The sequence below is a fragment of the Peromyscus leucopus genome, chromosome 1 (genome assembly GCF_004664715.2).
Source record: "Peromyscus leucopus breed LL Stock chromosome 1, UCI_PerLeu_2.1, whole genome shotgun sequence".
Taxonomy (NCBI): Eukaryota; Metazoa; Chordata; class Mammalia; order Rodentia; family Cricetidae; genus Peromyscus; species Peromyscus leucopus.
The window spans coordinates 190327302-190352845 of record NC_051063.1 but is presented as its reverse complement, the minus strand read 5'-3'; the positions used below and the strand labels follow the sequence as shown (position 1 = coordinate 190352845).

The following is a 25544-nucleotide window of genomic DNA, read 5'->3' as shown; positions in this document are numbered from 1 at the left end:
TTTTGAATATTTTACATCTATATTCACAAGGAAAATTTGTTTCTAACCTTCTTTCATGAGTGAATTATTGTGTTTTTTGAAATGTGGTTTATCCTCATAAAATGAATTTGGCAGTCTTCCTGCTGTTTTCATTTTGTGGAATAATTGAAGAAATCTGGTGTTAGCTCTTACTGGAATGTTTGGTAAAACTGTGTGCAAAAACCAACTCACTCTGGGTTTTTTTGGTTTGGAGACTGTGAAAGACTGCTTTTATTTCTTTAGGGGTTGTAGGTGTGTTGCAATTGTTTAGCTGATCTTTGTTTAACTTGGTAAGAGGTATCAATTGAGAAAATTGTCCAATTTGATTTTCTGTTTGATTTTACAATTTTGTTAATTAATAGTTTTTAAAATATGACTTAATACTTGATGTCTATTATTATGTCTACCTTTTCTGATTATGTTAATTTAAATATTCTGTCTTTTAGTTGGTTTGGATGAAGATTTGTCTATCTTGTTGACTTTTTCAAAGAAACAATTCTTTTTTTCATTGATTCTTTTTATTGTTCCCCTTTTTCTATCTTATAGATTAAGAATTCAGTTTGATTATACTAGAGTCTATTCTTCTTGGATATCCTTACATCTTTTCATTCTAGAGCATTCAGGTGTGTTGTAAATTGCTAGTATCAGATCTCTCCAACTTATTTTGTAAAAAGCTAGATGAATGATCCCTATTTTACAACCACTGTCACTTTGTCCTATAAGTTTGGGTGTATGTTTTATTCATATTCATTTAATTCTGTGGTCTTTAATTTCTTTATTCTTGTCATTGATTAGAGGGCCGTTCATTTACAATGAGTTTGAAAGCTTTTTTTTCTCTTATTGTTGAAGTTTAGGTTTAATCTGTGGTAGTGGGTTAGAATGTAAGGGTTTGTTTCAATATTCGTGCATTGCTTGAGACTTGCTTGTGACAAAGTATTTGGTCAAATTTGGAAAAAGTTCCATGAGGTCCTGAAAAAAAGAAATATTTTTTTTGTGTTTGAGTGCAAGGTTCTGTAGATATGTGTTAGGTTTTTCATTTATAAAGTCTGTTGACATGAGAATTACTCTGCTTTGCTTTTGTCTGGATGACTTGTTCTTTGGAGAGAGTGGGATATTGAAATCTCCTACTATCAATGTCTAAGAGTCACTGTGTGATTAATGCTTTATTTATGTTTCTTCTTCTTTCATTTTAAGTTATGTTTCTTTTAATAATATGAGTGACCTCGCATTTAGAGATCAGATGTTGAGAATTGAAATGTTATCTGTATGGATTTCCCCTGTATAAATATGGAGTATTCTTTCTCATCTCATTTGACTAATTTGGGTTTGAAGTGTATTTTGTTAGATGTCAGAAATGCTTCCCTATCTTGTTTTCTACATCATTTTGCTTAAAAACATTTCCAGCCATTAACTCTGAGGTGTGACTATCTTTGATTTTGAGGTATATTTATTATTATTTCCAGGACAGATACTCTTTCCACATACATTCTCTTGTTTGAATTTTCCCTCTATTAACTTCTATAGTACTGTCTGTGTGGGTAGATACTGTTTAAATTTATCATGGAGCAACCCCTTGTCTCCTTCTAGAGGGATGGAAAGTTTTTTCTGGTTGTAGTGGTATGGTTTGACTTCTGTGCTCTCTTACATCTGCAGGACAACTGACCACATCATTTTGGTTTTTATTTTCTCCATTGAAAAGTCAGATGAAATCAGATGCTAATTCACCCTTTTCCTCATACCTTTTAATATTCTTTCTTTGTTCTGTATATTTAATGTTTTAATTATATTGTGAGGACATCCGTTGTCTGTTACCATCTATTTGGTGTTTTGTAAACTTTGTTGTACCTTTGTAGGCTTTTCCTTTCTAGATTAGGAAATCTATGATTTTTGGAAAAATTTATTGTGGGCATTTGTGATGGAATTCTCTATCATTCCTATATTCCTATTACTCTTATGTTTGGCCTTCTCATAGTATTCCTGTGTTTCTTGATGTTTTGTGTCGAGGATTTTTTAAATTAAACATTTCTTTTGATAATTATCTGTTTTGTCTCTCGTATCTCAATGACTTAGATTCTCATCTACATCTCTTGTTTTCCTGTTGGCTGACCTGGATTTACCTTTTCTAAAAGTTCCTCAGTTTGTGTTTTCTTCAGAGATTTTGTGTCCCATTTCAGATCTTATACAGTTTTATTCATTACTTTCAATGGATTGTTTTTCCTTTCCAAGGATTTACTGATTTCCTACTCATTTTTTATTGTATTTTTCTCAATTTCATTCAGGGATTGATTAATTTCCTCTTTAAGATCCTCAACTCTCTTGAACAATTTGGATTTAAGGTATTTTTTATTATGCATCAACTGTGTTGGAATTGTCCAACTGTAGTAAGTTAGCTGGCACTGGGAGTTATGTACTGCCTCAGCTGTTGTTGCTTATATACTTACACTTTTGTTTCTAGGCATCTGAGTTTGTGGTAATTATAGGTCTAGATGCTTATTTATAAGTTCTTCTTATTTGTATGTATGTTTAGTTCTTTGTTTCTGTTTTTTCTTTTGTCTTCTGGCCAGTGTGGCCTGAGGTTCTTCAAGGCATCTCCACATGACTTGCAGGAAAAAAACTTCTGGTGGCCAGATTGGTTTCTATTCCAAGAGGGGGCATCTCCCCAAGTTGGGGCATAGACATTTTGATGCAGAGGTGAATGAGATTGTGGGTAGGGTTGGGTTGGGGTACCAAAATGTGGGATAGTAAAGAGGATGGCCACCAACATGGAATTTTCATAATCATTCATCTTCTCTGGTTGAGCAGGTAATCACACACAGTGTTTTGGTACTGGGGTACTGTGTTCTGGAGTATTGGGGATGGTCAATAGCATTTTGTGGACAGGGAAAGTGGGGGAGAATCAAGGATGACCTACCTGGAATTTTGGGGGTCATTGTGGTCCTTGGTAGAGCTGGGAGAATCTGACCCAGGTGGGCCTGCAATATTGTAGAAAGGAGAATATAAAAGGGTATAGGGTGGGCTGGCATCAAGAGAATGAAAGAAATGGAGGATTCACCAAGTGGCCTATGTAGACTTTCGATGGCAGGCATGTTACGAGCTAGAGACTTGATTGACAGTGTAGGATTGTGTTGAATCTTTGACTTGCTCTGTCACTGGTACTTTATCTGTGGTGAATATTCATTTGTTCATCTGCCCAGGAAATGTTCACACAATGTTCTAAACACCTGTGGCAAAAATAAAACTTTTCAGAATAGCCAATTAGCAGAAATTAAGTAAAAATTAAAAGTAAATATACTCAGATGCTTCTTACAGTGTCTCCCATGTTGCATTATGGGCCTATGTGGTAGCCTCTGTCATAAACACTCATCGCGTGTTTTTTGCCATGTGTTCCATCAAACTATGCATGCTTTAACTAACTGAAGATCCTTACCTTTCTTCCACTCCACCAAACCCAATCTCATAATCTCTTCCCTAGCTCAGCAGCACCCTACCTGCTGTGGACTCAATTCTCTACCTCTGACCCTGAGGCTAGTGGAACACAGAAATTTTCCCCTTCTTTTTTATGTTCATCTTCTTCTCTGTTTTATTCATGCTCACACATTATTTATCTTTTTTAAATTTATTTTATTTTACAATACTATTCAGTTCTACATAACAGCCCCAGGTTCCCTTGTTCCCCCCATTTCTGCCCCCTCCCCTTCCCCCAGCCCACCCCCCATTCCCACTACCTCCAGTTCAAGGCGACCCCAGAGGACTGAGATCGACCTGATAGACTCAGTCCAGGCAGGTCCAGTCCCCTCCTCCCAGACTGAGCCAAGCATCCCTGTATAAGTCCCAGGTTTCAAACAGCTATCTCATGCAGCGAGCCCAGGACCTGGTACCACTGCCTAGATGCCTCCCAAACAGATCAAGCCAATCAACTGTCTCACCTATTCAGAGGGCCTGATCCAGTTGGGGGCCCCTCAGCCTATGGTTTATAGTTCATGTGTTTCCATATATATATGTAGAAATATATATATGATACAGCAAGATCATCATGGTACTGTTGAGTGGAAAAAAATTACAAAACAGCATGTACAATTTGATCCCATTTAAAAAATCTCTAAGTGTGCAGAGAGTCTGGAGGCCACACACCTCTCACACACTTCTCCTCAGTTGGTGGAATCAGAGACCATTTTTCTATTTTTCTTTTTGTCAGCATATTATGACTTGTATTAATAAAAAGCATTAAAAATTCTTAAAAAGTCTACTTTGATGTAGGAATAAGAGTACAGCTTAGCAACCTGAGGTACAGAAATGTAGATAAGTTAGTCTATACTACTTCACTGGTTTGTCTAGCTGTTTTGATGCTAAACACCAGTTCAAAGGCACTGTGTGGAAATATGGTGGTTAGAGCTCATCTTTATTTAAACCAGTGGTTCTCAATCTTCCTAACGCTGCCACCCTTTAATACAGTTTCTCTTGTTGTGGTGACCCCAACCACAAAACCATTTCATAGCTATTGCATATCTGTAATTTTGCTACTGTTCTGAATCATAATGTAAATATCTGATATATAGATGGTCCTAGGTGACCACTAGGAAAAGTTCGTTTGACCCTTGAAGGGGCTCAACTCCCAAGATGGGAACCACTGCTTTAGACAGATGGGTCCACATTCCTAGAGCTCTTACACGGCATCCAGGTCCCGGCATTCTAAGCAATACTTTCCTTACTGACACTAAATGCATCCTTCCTCCTCATACCCACTTGTAAAACTGACCTGAGAGTATCTCAGCCCATTAGAAGGCAAGAGGAAATTTTCCAGAGATGTCAAATTGCAGGCGTCTGAGGGTGGAAGACCAGCTGTTAGCTCTGCAGTGTTTCTCAACATGACCACAGCAGGATCACACAAATGGCTTACTGAACAACTGGAGGGGGGGCTGCTTCCAGAATTTGGCTCAGTATGTCTTAGAGGGTAAGACACAGGTATTAGGAGTTTCTTTTTCCTTTTACACAACACATATTTATTGAGCATATATGTGCCAGGAGTATTTTAAGATTAACAGAATTAAAGTGTCTATCTCAAGGTACATTCTAGAGTGACAGGTACACGCTAAATAAATAAATTATAAAAAACAACATAATTACAATTAACAAAAATAATAAAAGAAAGTGAAATTCCTTTTTTGTCTTAAATTATTTAAAAAGCTGTCACATGGAAGATTAACATTACTAATTCCACAGGCCCATGTAGACAAAAGGATAAATAAGGTAGAATATTTGAAAACGGCAATTAGCATTTCAACAAGTTTCCAGACATTGCTGATACTGCTGGTTTGAGGTCTTGTACCTAATAGGACACAGTAGGAAAGGGCAAGCATGGCACTTTCCTTAACTTCATAGTCTCACGAGGAGACGAGTGCCATGCAGGGAAGGAGAGGGCCTGGAGCAAAGCTGCCTGTCAGGCATTTCACTCTGGCTTGTGCAACTAGGCAACTCATATCAAATGTCAGGTATAGTGGAGATAAGAAAGTGGACTTTCAGGCACTGTGTGTCAGCGGTGTGGCATTCTGTGAAGACTGCACAAACAAGTTCTGTCCACCCTCTCATCTTCTCCCTGCTACACTTGACCTCGGAAGGAAGCATCCCTCCTATACTAGATTCCCTTGGTTCCTGCTATCTGAAGGTGAAGAGCAGACTATGGGGACAACCTGTATCATACTGGGGATGCTGGCCCTAGGTTTAATTTCTGTGTTTCCCACAGTGAGGTCCATTCTCATTTAAGGAACCTCATTTGCAATGAAGGTTTTTTTATTAGCACCATGCAAATGTTTTAACTATAATCTTGTGGGTTAGAGTACTTTAAGGACAAAGGTGGATAAAGTCCATTTCTTTTTCTGTTTGTGGAAAGCCTGTAAACACCTTATTTATTATTCCATGAATATATGCACCCTTCACTCATTTCTGTGCTATTGAATTATGCTCTGGGGCCAAGTGTTTATTTAAATAACTCTGAATTGCACCATGAAATAATAGGCTACCCAAGAGTATTCTTCTATGCTAACAATCTCCTTGGGCCTTTACCTGAGTAATAATTAAACTCATAACTTTAAACCAAAACCAAAATTAAACAAAACACCCAACCAAACAATAAAACCTCATTAAAAAAAAACAACAATAAAAGTAAAGGAACATGCCTAAAGAATATGGTGGATTTGTGGTACAAGGGGACAAGGAGCCTTTGATTCATCCACACTGCGATATGAATCCTCTGGTGGCTTAGTTCAGGCCCAGGAACCTACACTCTAGATGGAAAGCATAAGGCCCTACTACCTACTCACACTGGGTGAGGTGGGCATAGCTGGATCTGGCTGGATTCAAAGTAGTGGAGAATGGACTTGACAGCGAATAAGCACAGCATAGATGTGAAAGATTTCCCTCTAATCCACTGTTGCAAAGCCCACACAGTTCTGCACTCTCGAAGAAAGGTGAACTTGCTCTGTCTTCATAAGAAAGAATCTTCCTTTCACATTCCTCCTTATACACATCGTAGGACCCCAGGATAGTTCATCCCAGGACCAGAGGTCATGGACATTTTAAATAATTCTATTTAAATGTACAATAAGATTTAGAAGAGTTTAGTAGTCCCATTTGCCTCATATCAAATACTAAATAAGACATATCACCACACACAGCAAAGACTTGACCCATATATTCCTACTTTATCTGCAGTCCATGTCCACTGAAATAGGCTCATCATTCCATGCTCATCAGAACACTCTCACACAGGCAGTACATGTTTTAAAATACAAAGTAGAAGACTAGGAAATGGTATAAGGAGGTGACATCCCAGTTTCTATTTGCTCATCAGATACTCAAAATAGTCTTCATTACAGCCAAGACTGGATTGTAAAGTGAGCATAAACAATGTAGGAAAACAAATTTAAAGAAGAATAAATGGATTATCACAAGGTATTGATCTGTGAGATGCAAGAATAAGGAAGGAATATCATGTTTTAGAAATCAAATATTCAGTTTGTCTTTTCATTAATAATATTTGATTGGGAGGAGTAGAAGCGATATGTCTTATATAGTATATTACATGTGGAACAGTGGTCTGGTGTTCTCTCTGGGTCTTGTGGAATATTTAAAAATCACATTTAATGTAAAAATGAACTGTGATTCTTTGGTGAGCTGGATAGTTTTGGAACAGCAGACTTCAATAAATTTCTGAATGTGGCCTGATTACTGGCTCTGAAGAGAGTAGAAACATGGGATTTAGTAAATATTCTGTACCTGTCATTTTTGTAGCCTAGGACTCACTGTACAAGTTGTGTTGAACTCAATTGCTCCAATAAATGAAATAGCTTTAACCTGACAAGCACTTTGTGATACAAATGCCCAGTGTGTAACCACGAAGTCTGACTTTTTCAGTCCTCCTGAACTAATAATGCATGTCTCACTGTGGATCATCTATTAAATTCTATGACAACCCATCTAAAGGCATTAACATTTATGGGTTGATGAGGCAGTCATGGTACCAATTTTCCCAAGTTTGTATCCTGCCAGGGCCATTAATTTCCACAAAGATGAGTCATGTCATGAAACTACCTAAACTTACCTCATATATATTTATCAACCAAATTTAATCCCATGGACCGCTGACATCAGATCCAGAGCCACAGAGAAGAAAGTGTTAGAGATTGTTTAAGGAGTAAGGAAACACCAGAAAAAAAATCATAAATGCACAGGTGTCTCCTCTCCATCCACAAAAATGAAAGCAGATGGGAATACATGGCTGCCCATTTGATGTGTGTATCTGCATGGCTGGTCACAATTGACACTGCTCAGGCACACAACTGGACAAATGTGTTCACTTTGACTTTCCTCTTCTTGTTCATGAGAATTCCAGTTCTTGTGTCCAGTTTCATTCATTCCAGATGCTCCTGGAGAAGAAATCAGAATGAAGACAAGGATGGAGACTTGGTGACAGGTTGTGTCTTCTCCCTTGCAGCAGCGCAGTCACCAATAGAAAAAGGGAATTTCAACAATGATTTAATATAAATAAGTTCCTTTTATGTTTTATGAAATATCATCGCCAATATTTAATGATGGATAGGGGAAAAACATCAGAGAAAAGCTTTGAATCTTCTCCCCCATTTTGCCAACCTGCACATCAACAAACACCCAAAATTATTTTAGAGACTCGATGCTATTTTCCATTTTGTTTTGTCCAGAGTGTTTTCTGTTTTTCTCTCAGTTACAACTCCAACTTACAAGGTTGGAAGCTGAGTTAAGAAAGGACTCTTCCTTGTTCTATCACATATAGCCTTCTTCTTCAAAGTTTCTGTAGCACAGTAGCAGATGATGTCTAATCAATTGGACCACAATTCTGTTTCAATTAATATCATTATAGCTGGATACATGTAAACAGTCATAGAGTAGAGTCAGCTGATGGTCCCTCCATTAGTGTATAGGTACTAATGCACGTGATAGGACAACTAATATTTGTGACACACTTAGCTGCAGAGAATTTTCACATAGATGTACACTTACTATTTCAGACACTCTGAATGTGGTTCCATTATGTCTTCTGAAGCCTCATGGAGAACAGAAGTAGGAGACATGTTCATTGTGAACATCATGTTTTCCTATTTCTCCATGCTTCACTTACATACATGTACAAAACTTGGCTTTAATTTCAAAGTTCAGTTCTTCACTCTCTATTTAGTAAGTAAGGAATTTATAGAGTGTAAATGATATGTTTTCATTCTTTGAAAAGTGAGGCTCTCACTTCCCTTGTCTCTTGCTTGAGAGATGGCTGTGGTAGGAGATACTTGGCAACACTTGAGAACAGGGTTAGAGGAGTTACCTATTTGCACATCTTTGCCATTATTTAAGAATCATGTTTTCTTTCTTTATATTTAAATTGTTTATTCTCTGACACTTACATCCCAATTACCTCCTATGTTTAATTTATGTAATTTTGCTTATTATATCTGCTTATTTTCCGAAAAAGGGCATAATATACATTTCATTTGGTAGATTGTTGATGGCAGTTATGAAACACACTACTTTAATTAACTGGCCCACTCCAATGGCTCAGTTATTTGATTTTTCTGAATGTTTAGTGTGCAGTAGTTAGTGTTTGAGCTTCACAAGTTCTAGTCACAAATTCCTGTTGTGTGATACTGAAATTTTCATTATTTCTTCCTTAACCAATTGGTGACTCAGTTGAGCATTATTCAGTTTCCATGAGATTGTAGGTTTTCTGTAGTTTTTGTTGTTGTTGAAATCTAACTTTAAACCATGGTGGTCTGATAGAACACAGGAGGTTATTCCAATTGTTTTTTATCTGTTGAGAGTTGCTTTGTGGCCAAGTATGTGGTCGATTTTAGAGAAATTTCCATGGGGTGCTGAGAAGAAGGTATATTCTTTATTGTTAGGATGGAATGTTCTGTAGATATCTATTAGGTACAATTGGGTCATGATATCAGTTAAGTCCTTTATTTCTCTGTTAAGTTTCGATTTGGGAGATCTGTCCAGTGGTGAAAGTGGGGTGTTGAGATCTCCCACTATTAATGTGTGGGGTTTTATATGTGGTTTAAGCTTTAGTAATGTTTCTTTTATATATGTGGGTGGCCTTGTGTTTGGGGCATAGATGTTCAGAATGGGTTAAGGAAGAAATGAAGGAAGAAATTAAAGACTTCCTAGAGATCAACGAAAAAAAGACACCACATACACAAACTTATGGGACACTATGAAAGCAGTGCAAAGAGGGAAATTCATAGCACTAAATGCCCACATAAAGAATTTGGAGAAATCCCATAGTAGTGACTTAACAGCACACCTGAAAGCTCTAGAACAAGAAGAAGCAAAGTCACCCAGGAAGAATAGACGCCAGGAAATTATCAAAGTGAGAGGTGAAATTGATAAATTAGAAACTAAGAGAATAATACAAAAAATTAATGAAACAAAGAGTTGGTTCTTTGAGAAAATCAACAAGATAGACAAGCCCTTATCCAAACTAACCAAAAGACAGAGAGAGAGAATCCAAATCAACAAAATCAGAAGTAAAAAGGGGGACATAGCAACAGACATTGCGGAAATCCAGAGAATTATAAGGTCATATTTCAAAAACCTCTACTCCACAAAACTGGAAAACCTAAAATATATGGACATTTTTCTGGATAGGTACCACATACCTAAGTTAAATAAAGACCAGATAAACTATTTAAATAGTCCAATAACCCCTAAGGAAATAGAAACAGTCATTAAAAGTCTCCCAACCAAAAAATGCCCAGGACCAGATGGTTTCAGTGCAGAATTCTACCAGATCTTCAAAGAAGAGTTAATACCAATACTCTCTAAATTGTTCCACATAATAGAAACAGGAACATTACCAAACTCCTTCTATGAGGCTACAATTACCATGATTCCTAAACCAAATAAGAATGTAACAAAGAAAGAAAACTACAGACTGATCTCCCTCATGAATATTGATGCAAAAATACTCAATAAAATAGTGGCAAACAGACTCCAAGAACACATCAGAGCAATTATCCACGATGACCAAGTAGGCTTCATCCCAGGGATGCAAGGGTGGTTCAACATACGAAAGTCCATCAATGTAATACACCATATAAACAAACTCAAAGAAAAAAACACATGATCATCTCACTAGATGGAGAAAAGTCATTTGACAAAATCCAACACCCCTTCATGATAAAAATCTTGGAGCAATCAGGAATACAGGGAACATACCTAAACATAATAAAGGCAATTGACAGCAAGCCAACAGCCAACATCAAATTAAATGGAGAGAAACTCAAAGCAATTCCACTAAAATCAGGAACGAGGCAAGGCTGTCCACTCTCCCCATACTTATTCAATATAGTACTTGAAGTTCTAGCCAGAGCAATAAGACAACATAAGGAGATTAAGGGGATACAAATTGGAAAGGAAGAAGTTAAGCTTTCCCTATTTGCAGATGACATGATAGTATACTTGAGTGACCCCAAAGATTCCACCCAGGAACTGATAAAGCTTATAAACACCTTCAGCAACATAGCAGGATACAAGATCAAATCAAAAAAATCAGTAGCCCTCCTCTATACATAGGACAAAGAAGCTGAGAAGGCAATTAGAGATACATCACCATTTACAATAGCCACAAATGACATAAAATACCTTGGGGTAACACTAACCAAGCAAGTGAAGGACCGATATGACAAGAACTTTAAGTCCCTGAAAAAAGAAATTGAAGAAGATGTCAGAAAATGGAAAGATCTTCCATGCTCATGCATAATCAGGGTTAACATAGTAAAAATGGCAATCTTACCAAAAGCAATCTACAGATTCAATGCAATCCCCATCAAAATACCAACACAATTCTTCACAGACCTGGAAAGAATAATACTCAACTTCATATGGAAAAACAAAAAACCCAGGATAGCCAAAAGAATCTTGTACAATAAAACAACCTCTGGAGGCATCATGATCCCTGACTTCAAGCTCTACTATAGAGCTACAGTAATAAAAACAGCTTGGTATTGGCATAAAAAATGACATGTGGACCAAAGGAATTGAATTAAAGACCCTGACATTATCCCACACACCTATGAACATTTAATTTTTGACAAAGAAGACAAAAGTGTACTATGGAAAAAAGAAAGCACCATCAACAAATGGTGCTGGCATAACTGGATATCAACATGTAGAAGGCTACAAATAGATCCATATCTGTCACCGTGCACAAAACTTAAGTTCAAGTGGATTAAGTACCTCAACATAAATCCAGCTACTTTGAATCTGCTAGAAGAGAAAGTAGGAAGTAGTCTTGAACACATTGGCCTAGGAGATCACTTCCTAAATATAACACAAGTAGCACAGACACTGAGACAAACAATCAATCAATTGGACCTCTTGAAACAGAGAATCTTTTGTAGAGTGAAGGATATGGTAAACAAAGCAAAGTGACAGACTACAGAATGGGAAAAAATCTTCACCAACCCCACATCTGACAGAGGATTGAGATCCAGAATATATAAGGAACTCAAGAAATTAGACATCAAAACGACCAACATTCCAATTGAGAAATGGGCTTTAGAACTAAACAGAGAATTCTCAACACAGGAAACTCAAATTTGCTGAAAGACATTTAAGGAATTGCTCAACATCCCTAATCATCAGGGTAATGCAAATCAAAACAACTCTGAGATGCCACCTTATGCCTGTCAGAATGGCTAAGATCAAAACCACTGAAGACACTTTATGCTGGAGAGGATGGAGAACTAGGGGAACGCTCCTCCACTGCTGGTGGGAATGCCAGCTTGTACAACAACTTTGGAATTCAATATGGTGCTTTCTTAGAAAATTGGGAATCAATCTTCCCCAAGATCCAGCTATACCACTCCTGGGCATATACCCAAGAAATGCTCAATCATACCACAAGAGCACTTGCTCAGCTATGTTCATATCAGCATTGTTTGTAATAGCCCAAACCTGGAAACAACCTAGATGCCCTTCAACTGAAGAATGGATAAATAAATTGTGGCACATATACACAATGGAATACTACTCAGCAGAGAAAAACAATGATATCATGAGGTTTGCAGACAAATGGATGGATGTAGAAAAAATCATCCAGTGTGAGGTAACCCAGACTCAGAAAGACAAATATGATATGTACTCACTCATAGGAATATGCTAGATGTGGAACAAGGATGACTGGACTGCTTCTCACATCATCAGCAAGGCTACCTGGAAAATGAGACCCCAAGAAAGACACAGAGAAATGGATGAGATCTACATGAACAGCCTGGATATGAGTGGGAGCAATGAAGGGTGATGGTCGAGGGAAAGAGAGTGGGAGATCCTAGCTGAGTCAAGAAATGAGAGGGAGAACAAGGAATAGGAGACCATGGTAAATGAAGACCACATGAGAAAAGGAAGAAACAAAGAGCTAAAGAGGCCCACAGAAATCCACAAAGATACCCCTATGAAAGACTGCTGGCAATGGTCGAGAGACAGCTGGAACTGACCTACTGAAGTGATGGGATGGTCAAACACCCTAATAGTTGTGCTATAAACCCCATCCAAGGAATGAGGAATCTGGATGCAGACATCCATGGATAGGCCCCTGGTGGAATGCTGGGAGTCTAATTAGTGAGAAATAGGAGGGTGTATATGAGCGAGAATTATTGAAACCAAGGTTGGATAAAGCACAGGGACAAATAACCAAATGAATGGAAACACATGAACTATGAACCAAAGACTGAGGGGCTCCCAACTGGATCAGGCCCTCTGAATAGGTGAGACAGTCGATTCGCTTGATCTGTTTGGGAGGCATCTAGGCAGTGGTACCAGGTCCTGAGCTCGTTGCATGAGTTAGGTATTTGAAACCTGTGACTTATGCAGGGACGCTTGGCTCAGTCTGGGAGGAGGGGACTGGACCTGCCTGGACTGAGTCTATCAGGTTGATCCCAGTCCTCGGGGGAGTCCTTGATCTGGAGGAGGTGGGAATGGGGGGTGGGCTGGGGGGAAGGGGAGGGGGGCAGGAAGGGAGAGAACAAGGGAATCTGTGACTATTATGTAGAACTGAATAGTATTGTAAAATAAATAAAAAAAAGAAGTTCACAAAAGAAACTTGAAAAAGACGTTTAAGTGTATAAATTTGAAAGACATCATAAGATAATTTTCTGTTGGCAATTTAAGTTAGGATTAAATTGAATTAGGTACTCACCAAAATAGGACAGTTAATGTAATATTTTCTCTGAATTTGTCAAATGTAAATGGTCTAGACAAAAAAAAAGAAATTTTTAATGATATTTTTCTGGGTTGTAATAAAGAAATATTAAAATAATTTTTATTTTAAAAATGTACATGTAAATCTTATTTTTATACCTAAAGAAAACACAGTGGTACAATTTCTAAGTGGAATTGACACTGTATTTAACTTTGAGTGTATCATTTAGAATGAAGGAGTATGTTTGATATTTATTGGTCAGATGATAGGAAATGATTATAAAGAAACAGAAGTTATTATTCTTCCCATAAACAGAAATAAAAGTTTGTATTGTTCCCTCCTAATTGTATATTACTTTGATAAATAATCTTTCATACATTTTACACTTTATAGTCTTCTATTTTATAACGATTTAATACTGGCATATACAAATATCAGTAGGATACACGTTCTGGTTAGTATAAGTGGAAAGATAGTCATGAGATGCTTTCTAGAAAAAAATATGTTGATCATATATACCAAGTGGGAACATATGGCTTACCTGTGAAAACATAAAATAGCTGAACAATACTGGGGAGGTAGCAAATGTCCTTAATCTCTGTACTCAGGATATGGATCAGGTACATCCCTGTACATTTCAGTTCAGTGTGCTCTAGAACAAAGTATCATTCAAAAGCATATAATCCATTTTTCACTATGGCCTATGTAAGCAATAGTCCTGTCCATACATTCAGGTGAATGGTGACTTATATCTTTACCAAATACCTCTCTAGTAGTTAAATTTATTTAAACATAAATCTCTAAATAAAGATTTTACACCTGTGTCAGATTAAACCATAACAACAAAAGAATAAGACAAAATGGGTATGAGGGTATATGTTAACTAGATTGCCCACTGATTTTAAAAAATTGTAAGCACAAGAGTCAAATGTACAAAGTATTGTGTGCTCGTAAAACATTATTTGAGTTCCTTAGCCAAGTCAGTTAAATTCATAAAAAATGCCATAGTCTCATTGGTTCACACATCACATGTATTTTTCAAATTGCTTGATAATTCAAAAATGAAGACATGATCAGGATTGCTGCTTAGATAAAGCCTGTGTCTTTGTCTTTACCTGCTAAGTAAGCACCCCCAAATCAAAATGGACACCACTCTCTATGGAAGATGCCACTGGCTCATGCTATTAATGGGAGATGCACTCTCATGAAATTTAAAAAACTATTGTAAGCTTCCAGCTTCTTATGTCATTCCAACCTCACAGCATAGGACATTTGTTTCAGTATTTGGGGTTTGGGAATACCATCCAGTTTGTTATAGTCCTTCTATAACTACAATAACTTCTATAATGACTACAAAGGATTATCTGTAGACCTCTGTCCATAATAAACGCCATGCCCTTTTCCAGATCACCAACGGAAAACAAGTACTTTCCATTGGTCTTAGCTTTTTCCATGGATGAAGTCAATAGGAACCCTGATCTTTTGCCAAATATGTCATTCGTATTCCCTGAAGGTGGTTTTAAGACTTTGAAAAAATTATACAGTGGCATGCCTCTTTCTGAAGAATATAATCGTTTTCCCCCTAATTATAATTGTATTGGATTCGTTATGTGTATATTGATGCTGAGTGGACCAGACTGGGCAACATCTGCAATGGTCGGGATATTCCAGGACCACTACGGATCTCAAGAGGTGAGACATTTATGGTGTGGGTTTGCAAGAAATCATGACTCTGTTGGTACCACTCCCAGATGATAAGGAGAGTATGAGGAGGATATTAACCTCACACTTATATCAAACATTGTGGTCAAGGGTACTTTTCAGAGACTTGATGGGGATTCATTTCCTTTTTTGAAATTGAGATGAAGAAAGAAGTAACATTTAAGAAAATTTTATGGAGTGTTTTGCAGAAAGTTTGTATAAAAGTTCTTAGGAGTGCATGCAACCTCATGCTGTCCCCTTTGTCCTAGTTCGTGCAGCTCACCTATGGACCTTTCCATCCTATTCTGAGTGATCACGAAAAATTTCCCTATCTGTATCAGATGGCCCCCAAGGACACAGCTCTACCCCTGGCCATGGTTTCTTTGATGCTTCACTTCAGTTGGAACTGGATAGGACTGGCCATCTTAGACAATGATCAGGGTACCCAATTTCTATCACATTTGAGAAGAGAGATGGAAAAAAATACAGTCTGCTTTGCCTTTGTGAGTATGATCCCAGTCAACATGCACGTATACATGTCAAGAGCAGAAGTGTATTATACCCAAATCATGACATCATCCACAAATATAGTTATCATTTATGGTGACACAAACAGTACTCTTGCTTTGAGCTTTAGAATGTGGGAATCTCTAGATATAAAGAAAATATGGGTGACCACATCACAGTGGGATGTCACTACAAGTAAGAGAGACTTAACACTTGACACATACTATGGGACACTAGCTTTTGCACAACACCATTCTGAGATTTCTGGTTTTAAAAAATTTCTCCAGACACTGAACCCTCTCAAATACTCAGATGAATACCTCGCAAGGCTGGGGTGGATGAACTTTAACTGTGAGGTCTCAGCTTCTAAGTGTGAGACACTGAAGAATTGTTCATCCAATGCTTCATTGCAATGGCTAATGACAGAGACGTTCGACATGGCTTTTAGTGATGAAGGTTATGACATATATAATGCTGTGTACACCGTGGCCCATGCTGCCCATGAGATGCTTCTTCAACAAGTGGATGATGGGGAAGAACACTATGGTAACTGCTTGAAGGTAGTGTTTCTTCTATTGGATAAAATATTGTGTCATCAATATCATTGCCTTGCAGTCTGTCAGATGCTCTGATTTACTGGATTAGTAAATATTTAATAAAATAGACATATTTCTGAAAACCCAATCTAGAGGTTGGTTTAAATCTTAATGCAAAAGCAATGGAATGGAAGACACAATTTATCAAGGAATATTAGTAATTATCTTACATAGCATGTGAATATCATTGCCCCTGCTCTGCACCAGAAACTTAACATTCCTGCCTCATTAATTCTCTCCATGAAAAGAAGAAGAGCCCTTGATCATCAATTGTCAAATATGTGGTAATCAGTGTATCAGATGGTTTTTACAAATGCTCTCAACAGATTCTGCCACACTGTAGGCTCTGGGGAACTCCTTTGACACTCTAGAGTAATTACCCAGGAAACAGTGCTATAATTCATTTCAGAACATACATGTGCATTTATATGTGTGAATGGATGGTTCCCACTTGTAGGTGTGTGTTTCTGTGTGTATATTTATTATGCTGAGTATATATGTGTTTCTGTCTGTCTGCATATCTGTCTGTCTATGGAACTAAGCATAAATTTGTCCTGTGTCAATGTCTTTCTTTAAGTTTATTTCTGTATATTACTTCCTGTGTGTCTTTTTCATTGCATGTGTCTGCATGTGACTATTTGTGTGTTTTGCATATGTGCTTGCACATATGTGTATCTGTGTTTCTGTGTGTCTATCTGTATCTTTGTCTGTCAATCTCTCTTTGGATGGGATCATAAATTTGTCTATGTCAATGTCTGTCTATGTAGGTGCCTTGATTTGTGTATGTCTCCTTGTGTGCATTTGTCTATAAAAAGTGGGCATTTTTGTGTGAGCCTGTGTATTTTTGCAGGTTTCTGTTTCTGCATGTCTGTTTGTATTCATGTGTCTGTCTGTTTATGACTGTATTTTCATGTGTGTGTATGACATGTATATGTGTATAAGTGTGTGTATATTGTATATAGCTATATGATGTATGTAAGTCTGTATGGATGTGAGTCTCTTTCATTCTGTGTGTGTGCATTTTTCTTATCAATATTTGGTATCTGTATGTATGTCTGGGTTTCTTTTTGGTAAAATGCTCTGAAAGAACTTAAAATTTAGGAATGTTATGATAGTTATATTTATCCACTTACTTGTATTGTATTTCTTCCCTGGACACCTTCATTAACATTGCTTTACCGAAGAAATCAGTATATGATTTCTGACAACAAGGAAGGGCACATATGTGGTGGTATTCTAATTGTACTGAAATGTGATTTTGATTGTATGTTAATAAATAAAGTTGTCCAGGGGTCAGAGTTATTAGAGCCATAGCACGAGTGTGGCGGTGGTGGCACACGCCTTTAATCCCATAGATCTCTGTGTGTTCAGGGATATAGCCAGCATTGGAGACATATACCTTTAAGACCTAGGGGGCTGTACATTCAGACAGTGACGAGGCAGTCACGTGTTTGGGTTTACAACCAATGAGAAGGCAGAACAAAATACTATAAATAGACGAACAGACAGGAAATAGGTCTCTTTCGGAAAGCTGGGACACCGCAGGCAGAAGGATGAGATTTTAGCTCTGAGCTCTGACTTCTCGGCTTTCTCTTTTACATTGTTTCTGTGTCTCTTATTTAATAAGACGGTTAGTTACATCTACACACATACACTATAGAATGCTGCCTCTCTTTCAGCTGCACTCCATTCTGAGAAAGACTCACTTCACTAATCCTATTGGAGAAAAAGTGAATATGAACCAGAGAGAAAACCTACAGGCTGAGTATGACATTTTCCAGATTTGGAATTTCCCAAATGGATTTGGATTTAAGGTGAAGATAGGAGAGTATAGTCCATATTTCCCAGTTGGTCAACAGCTGAATATATATGAAGATGTGATAGAGTGGTCCACAGGAAATAGACAGGTGGGTCTGACCTAACTGTAATCATTTCTGTTACACCATGGTTACATTATCAGGTGGTGAAATAGATTGTCACATTGAGAAGCATTTTCTAGCCTCCTAATTTATATTTTCTCCATTCAGTTTTTGATGTGATATTTTTATTAATTCTTTGAGGGTCTCAGACATGCATGCCACACATACTGTAAATTTTTACCATTCTAGAACAGGTTTCTGTTTTTTCAACATATAAATTTATTGTTAACACTGTAGTATATTATTTCCAGTAGTGAGCAATATCTTCTTGATTCCATTCTGATTACTACACAGTGATTGTCCTTTTTTCTGCTGAACCTTTGACATAGATGCTGAAAGACTGAAGTTAAATGTAAGCAGGATGAAAGTAAACACATGCAAACCACTGTTTGTTAGTATATAATTTGCTTTAATCCTTTTTACCAACAGTGTCCTAAATGGTCAATATCTCTAACCATATGTTAAGATAATATTTTCATAACACATTTAGATACCCTATCAATGATAACATTGATTTTTCTTTTTTTCCTTCTTTTTTCTGTTAAATGTGTATGGATGCATTGTCATATATGCCTGGTGATATCGATTCCAAAACAATGACTTGGATCCCTGGGAAGTGGAGACAGTACAGTGCTGTGGGATGATCTGTATGTCAAATTGCTCTGACTGGTCAATAAATAAAACACTGATTGGCCAGTGGGCAGGCACAATGTATAGGCAGCACTAACAGAGAGGAGAATTGAGGGAACAGGAAGGCAAAGGGAGAGACTGCCAAATTCTGCCATGACAAGCATCACTTGAAGATGCCTGTAAGCCATGAGCCATGTGGCCAGGTATAGATTTATGGAAATGGATTAATTTCAGCTATAAGAACAGTTAGCAAGAAGCCTGCCACAGCCATTCAGTTTGTAAGCAATATAAGAAGTCTCTGTGTTTACTTGGTTGGTTCTGAGCAGCTATGGAAGTGGCTGGTGACAGAGATTTGTCCTGACTGTGGACAAGGCAGGAAAACTCTAGCTACAAATGGCACCCAACGTGTTGGCAAGAGTTTCCACCTAAAACCACACTGAAAAGATTCTAAAATGGAGCTCAAAACAGTTCCTAGTTGTCTCTTTCTTGATAGCGGTAGCCTGTGTGTTTGAGCTACTATCTATTACAGTGGGTTCTTGGTGTGCTCAACCTGCAGTATGGCTTGAATGAGGCCTCTGCAAGTGGCACATTAAGCTGTGCAGTGGATTTAGCCTTTGCTAGTACAAAACAAAAAGAGGTTTCTGGACACATGCTGCTTTGATAGAAGCATAGACTCACTATTTCTGAGAGTTGATGGCTCCCAGAGCTGGCAGAAAACCACTGCCATGTTGGAAAGCTGAAGTTGGCAGAGCCAGAAGCCACAGATTCATTTCAGTCTTAGAATGCTGCAGTTTAAAGCAATAGGCTCAAGGTAATATAAAAATAAGCCATGTAAAGATGGCTACACACAGAGAATCTGGATTATGTTCTCTTTGATATTCGTAGTTGAAGACAAGCATTTAAACATTAAAACATGCAGGCAGTAAAACTCTAGCTACAGTGCAGGGCCACACAGTGGGTGCTAAAAATCAAACTTGGGCCTTTTACCTGATCAGGATTTGTTACAGACAGCTGAGCCAATTCTCCAGTACTGAAACATGTCCTGTGTAAAAGAAATTGCTCACTAGAGGAATGTTTCTTGGTCCCACTAATTCTTTCACAGTCTACCCAAACAAGGGTGTGTCTAATTTCCTTATGTGTGTGGGGAGGAAGTATTATTAGCAAAATAAATGGTTTTTGAAAATTTATAAATGATTTATTCTACTATAAGTCTATGGTATGATATAGGTATGACTTGTGATGTGGGTAGTTTTATGGTATCCTATTCCAACTTCCCGACTATAAAGTAGCTTGAAATTTAAAGAAACTAACTTCAGAAAAGTCTTCAAGCTTGATCTAAAGTTGTATCTCATGGAGACCAGATAGTATAAAATCAACAAAAATATTCTTTTTTAGAATAACATGGAAAGTTATTATCAGGGAAGAGTACATATGAGCTGAAGGTATAGAAATTTTACTTTCTATCCATTCAGAGAGCAGTAATGAAATTTCAAGTGTTTTCTAACTAAGCTCACTTGAACATTACAAAAACATCCACTGGAGGCATACAGAAGATCAGGAACAATGCAAGCAGTGCTCTACTCCCAGATATAAAATTTTCAGTGTAGAAAAAGGAACATAATATAAAGTAATCAAATCAATACACATTCAAAAGTCACAGTCATAGGCTTAAATGTGAGTATGTTTAAAGACACACCAAAAATAGAATCCAAAGAATGATTATAACAGTATTTCAGAATATCAAAGAGGACAAAAATCAGCTATAGGAGAATGCAGTCAGATCACAAAAACTTGCATACAATAAGGAATTGAGTGAACATGTAACTAACACATTTGAAAAGTTATAAAGTAATGAAAAAATTCAAACTAAAATATATTGATGACTAAGGGGGCCCAGCCTCTCCATAGTCCCCTCACAAGGTCTAGGAAGAATCTCCCACCTGCTGATAGTAATCTCTGAAGAAGAGAAATGAATCTATGTAAACGAAACTCCTTAGTTCATACACTTTATTGTTCTGTGATGGTTCTCTCTCTACATAGCTTCTATTCTGCTCTCATGTCTAGCTCCTTTCTTGTCTGATTTCTCTCTATATTTATCTACTGTTCCCACTAACTTCTATCTTAATTCTCTCATCTTAATTCTGCCTCATCTTGGTCCTTTTTATCTTGTTCTTACCCAGCTAGGACTTCCCCATCTGACTCTTACTCATCTTCTATCTCATCCACATATACTCTCTGGTCAAAATCCTCCTTATCCCTCTCAGTTTTCTGTCTCTAAGTTCTCCACTTTCCACCCAGATCTCCCAGGAATCCAGTTATAAACCCAAGCCATAACAAGCCCCTGGTCAAGCAAGGTCACCAGGCTTGAATTTTACAGGGTCATAAAGGCAGGTAAGAATTTTCCTCAGGCAGTAACCACCAGGCTTTCTTTTACAATCCCAAATGTGAGAGATAAAAGTGAAGGTCAACTGAGTGCTAATGACTGGTTAGTATATCATAAAGGGGATCTATGTGCTCAGTCTATATTCCCAGAAGTGGTTAGTTAGGTAAGAAGTTAAAGGTCTATAAAGTTAGTAAGGTTGTAAGAAGGGAGGATCTGAGCTAAATTGTGTAAAGCATAAGGTCCAGCTGCCCTGGGAGGTGTCTCCTTGTGGAATTTACTTTAAGTTAGGAGACTTGCATGTGGACTGGTATCACTTGATAGTCCTTAAAAGTGGCTAAGGGAGATATCTGACTCCAGAGAAAGCCTTTCCTGAGGCTGTTCTCCAAATACCTGGAATGTGAAAGTCCAGAGAGTGATCAGTCCACACTGTTAGCCATTCTTAGGGAGAACTCAATTGGAAAAACTATGAAAGCACACATGATTTTCATAACAGAATACAGATGATATATAACAAGCCAAAAATACAAAAAGCTCCTTGGGAATTGGTTTCCTCTGGAGGAATTCCCTGATGCCTCCAGGTAGTGACTTTCCCATAACCAGCTTAGTTCTTATGATATATTCCTGTTGCCCACAGCAAAAATATGTAAAGAAAAGAAAATAAATTCAATAAATATCCTAATAAAAATTCTCAGTAACAGAAAATTTCAAGTTAAAAACAACATGGCAGACTTGAAGACAAGGCAGAATAATTAGAAAACTGATAATGTGACAAAGGTAAAAATAAGGACAAAGGAAAGATATATGGGACCAGGGGAATAGGATTAAAGGATCAAATTTATAAACAATGGGCAGAAGAGAAGAAGGACTTACCCAGACATCAACGTATATCCACTAAAATACAATGGGAAATTCCCAAAATTTAGGGAGAGGTGTGGACATAGAGACAGGAGGCATTTAAATTCTAAAGACATATCAGAAAATTAAAATCTTCCCATGAAATATTTTACTTAGAATTTGAATTATAAAAGTAAAGAAAGGAAATTGAAGGCTGCAAAGAGAAAAACACATTTCTAGAAAGGTCCCTTCCAGATAACAGCAGATTCCTTTATGAACTCTATTAAAAGGGGAGAGCATCAATGATGCGTTTCAAGTAGTTAGAGATACAGATGCCAAAACCACTTACTATGCTCAACAAAGTTATCCTTTTTAATCAATGGAGGTTCTTCATGGGTATAAACTTGAACCTTTGGAAATTATTAAACTTTAAAAATGGAAGGCATACTTGAGGTGATTTTTTTTACTTAATTCAAGTAGGAATATAGACTTGTTATCCAGATCTTTAAGAAAGGAAGACATGCCTTATATCAAGTGATAGTGATACATGTCTTAATCCCAGTACTCTGAAGGCCAACCTATTCCTCAAACCAAGTTCCAGGACAGCCAGGGCTAAAAAGAGCAATCATGTCTGTGAAATAAAACCAAAGAGAAAGGAAGAAAGAAAGAAAGGAAGAAAGAAAGAAAGAAAGAAAGAAAGAAAGAAAGAAAGAAAGAAAGAAAGAAAGAAAGAAGAAAAGGAAGTCATGCCTTTAACTGACATCTTTAAAGCTGGGAAAAGACACATCTTTTATCTAGATCTTAAGTTTTCAAGACACTTGGTCTTGAAAATTCAGCTCTAAGTGGGCTATGACCTCTACCAGAAGCCTATGTAAGGACACAGAAAATTGAAACTTGTGCTATTTGTGTGCTTGCTCTCACCTTGCTAGTGATTCCATTTCTTCACTGGCATTAGAAGGTAAATCTATGGAAACTAAGTGTTTAATAAGGATCAACTGAGATATTCAATATGAAGGAATGAGAAGTTATTACTTTCCTGGCTTACTATTTATACCTAGCAATTGTTAGATTAGCTAGACCACATCCTAAAAGATATCCTAATAGATTACAGAGAGACAGAGTCAGATTCACTTTATAATTTCTGTTACTCTAAAGAACCCTATCTAATACAGAGACATACCAATGTTGAGGGATGTATGTAAGTTATAAGAATTCATAACCACTCTAACATTTCTATGGAAGACACATGAAGAACTACTACACACTGAAAATCAGGATAAATAAAAGTGGTTATAGAAGACAAAGGCAGCATGAGAACACTGGACAGAAAAACAACTGTTATCAAACTGTATCATGTATTGCATTAACAAAGTGGACAATAATTAGCAAATAATTCTCAATAAAAATTCAATGTTAAACTTCACATTCTCTAATCATAACACACAAGAGATAAGATTGTTTTGTAAATACCAACATTCATTTTTGCTTCCAAAAACAAACTGCACTTACAAACATGGAGAGATCCCTTCTGTAAATACAGAGGAAAATAATTTTGGGGAAATGGAATATAATAATGAAAATGATAGACTAAACACCTGGAAAGACATGGATGGAAAATATTCTCAACTAAACATTGACTAATGTAACTAAACAACACAACAGAAATGTCTGTCCCTGTGAAAAACCTGACTACATTACAGGGATACAGGATGGTTCAACATATGCAGAACTATCCTCGAAGTAAATGCTGCACAAAAAATAGACCCAAGCATAGAACAATGTGATTATGCAAATATGTGCAGATAGGGCTCTTACCAAAGGCAAGCATCAATTCAGATTTAACATGTAAAACAAATAAGAACCTGCAAAAATAGAAAGAATACATCCTGATTAATAAGGTTTTGTTTTTTATTATTCCAGCCTGATCACTTTAAATTTTTTCCTATGGCAATTTTATTGACAACATTGAAGAGAAACTGAAAGAGTTTCCATGAAAATTCTCAGTGAGGTCAGTCATATGTGGTGGTGCACATTTTTAATCAAAACTCTTGGAGGGAGGCTCAGGCAAAACCTTCTCAGTTTATGGCCAGTCTCGCATACATAGATTCCAAATGAGCTAGAGTTTCATATAGAGACTCTCCCTCAAAAGAAATGAGCAGAAATTGGACATGGATGATATTTTGAGTTCCATCCATTTGCCTGAAAATATCATGATGTCATTGTTTCATGGTTTTTGTTTTTTCTGCTGAGTAATACTCAATTGTGTAAATGTACCACATTTTCTTTATCCATTCTTTGAACGAGGGGAATCATCCTGAGTAATGTAACTCAGACACTGATACACACACACACGGTATGTCCTCATTCATAAGGAGATATTAGATGGAAAGCAAATGAAAACCAGGCTACACTCCACAGCCCCTATAAGCTAGGTAAGAAGGAAGACCTTAAGAGGGACACATGGATCACCCTAAGAAGGGGAAATTGATGATATCTCCTGGGTAAACTAGGGGTAAGGGGAAGAGGAAAGAGGATGGGGGATGGAGACATGAGGAGCTGGGATGGTCCGGTTGGGGGAGGGATGGAGGAGGGAAAACAACAAAAGAGACATCTTGGTAGAGTGGGGCATTATGACATTATGGGGTTAGGGAGAAAACTGGTGCCAGAGAAACTCCCATGATTTCCCAAGAATAACCTCAGCTAAGACTCCTAGAGAGGGTGCCTGAACTGGCCTTCTCCTGCATTCAGATTTTTGACTACCTTAATTCTTTCATTGAGTCTTTATCCAATAACTATAGAAGCAGATGCAGAGCTTCATAGCCAAGCCTTGGGCCAAGCTGTGGCAGTCTAGTTGAAGAGTGCTAGAGGAATTATTTCATCAAGTTGGGTCAAGATAATGACAGGGCAACACACAGAGAAAGCTGACCTGATTAGTAGAAGCTTAGGAACTCTAAACCTACAGCTAGGGGACCTTCATGGTACCTACCTAAGTCCCTTGCATGTGAGTGATAATATGTCGCTCAGTCTGTTTGCAGCCCTTTCAGTGGGACCAAGATCTGTCCCTGGTACATGAGATGGATTTGTAACATATACCCTATGGTGGGATTAATCGCTCAGCCTTGATGCAGGGGGGAAGAACATTGTCCTGCCTCAACCTGGCATGTCATGAATTGTTGACAGCTGTGGGAGGCCTTATCATTTTTGAGGAGTAGATAGGGTGGAAGAAAGGAGGT

The 25544-nt window shown here is 37.5% G+C and overlaps 1 protein-coding gene across 3 annotated transcripts in view; it reads left to right on the top strand.

Moving 5' to 3' along the window:
- LOC114685599 (vomeronasal type-2 receptor 116-like) overlaps nt 1-25544 on the top strand; it is a 37599-nt gene that overhangs the window by 5627 nt on the left and 6428 nt on the right. Inside the window, exons 2-4 of one of the 3 annotated variants that reach the window (XM_028860240.1) lie at nt 15148-15433; nt 15712-16509; nt 18225-18452. In XM_028860240.1, the coding sequence (XP_028716073.1) occupies nt 15148-15433; nt 15712-16509; nt 18225-18452 (1312 nt within the window). Of the gene's footprint in view, nt 1-15147; nt 15434-15709; nt 16564-18224; nt 18453-25544 lie in introns of those variants that run through there. The other 2 variants (XM_037204411.1, XM_028860241.1) reach the window with 2 other exon arrangements.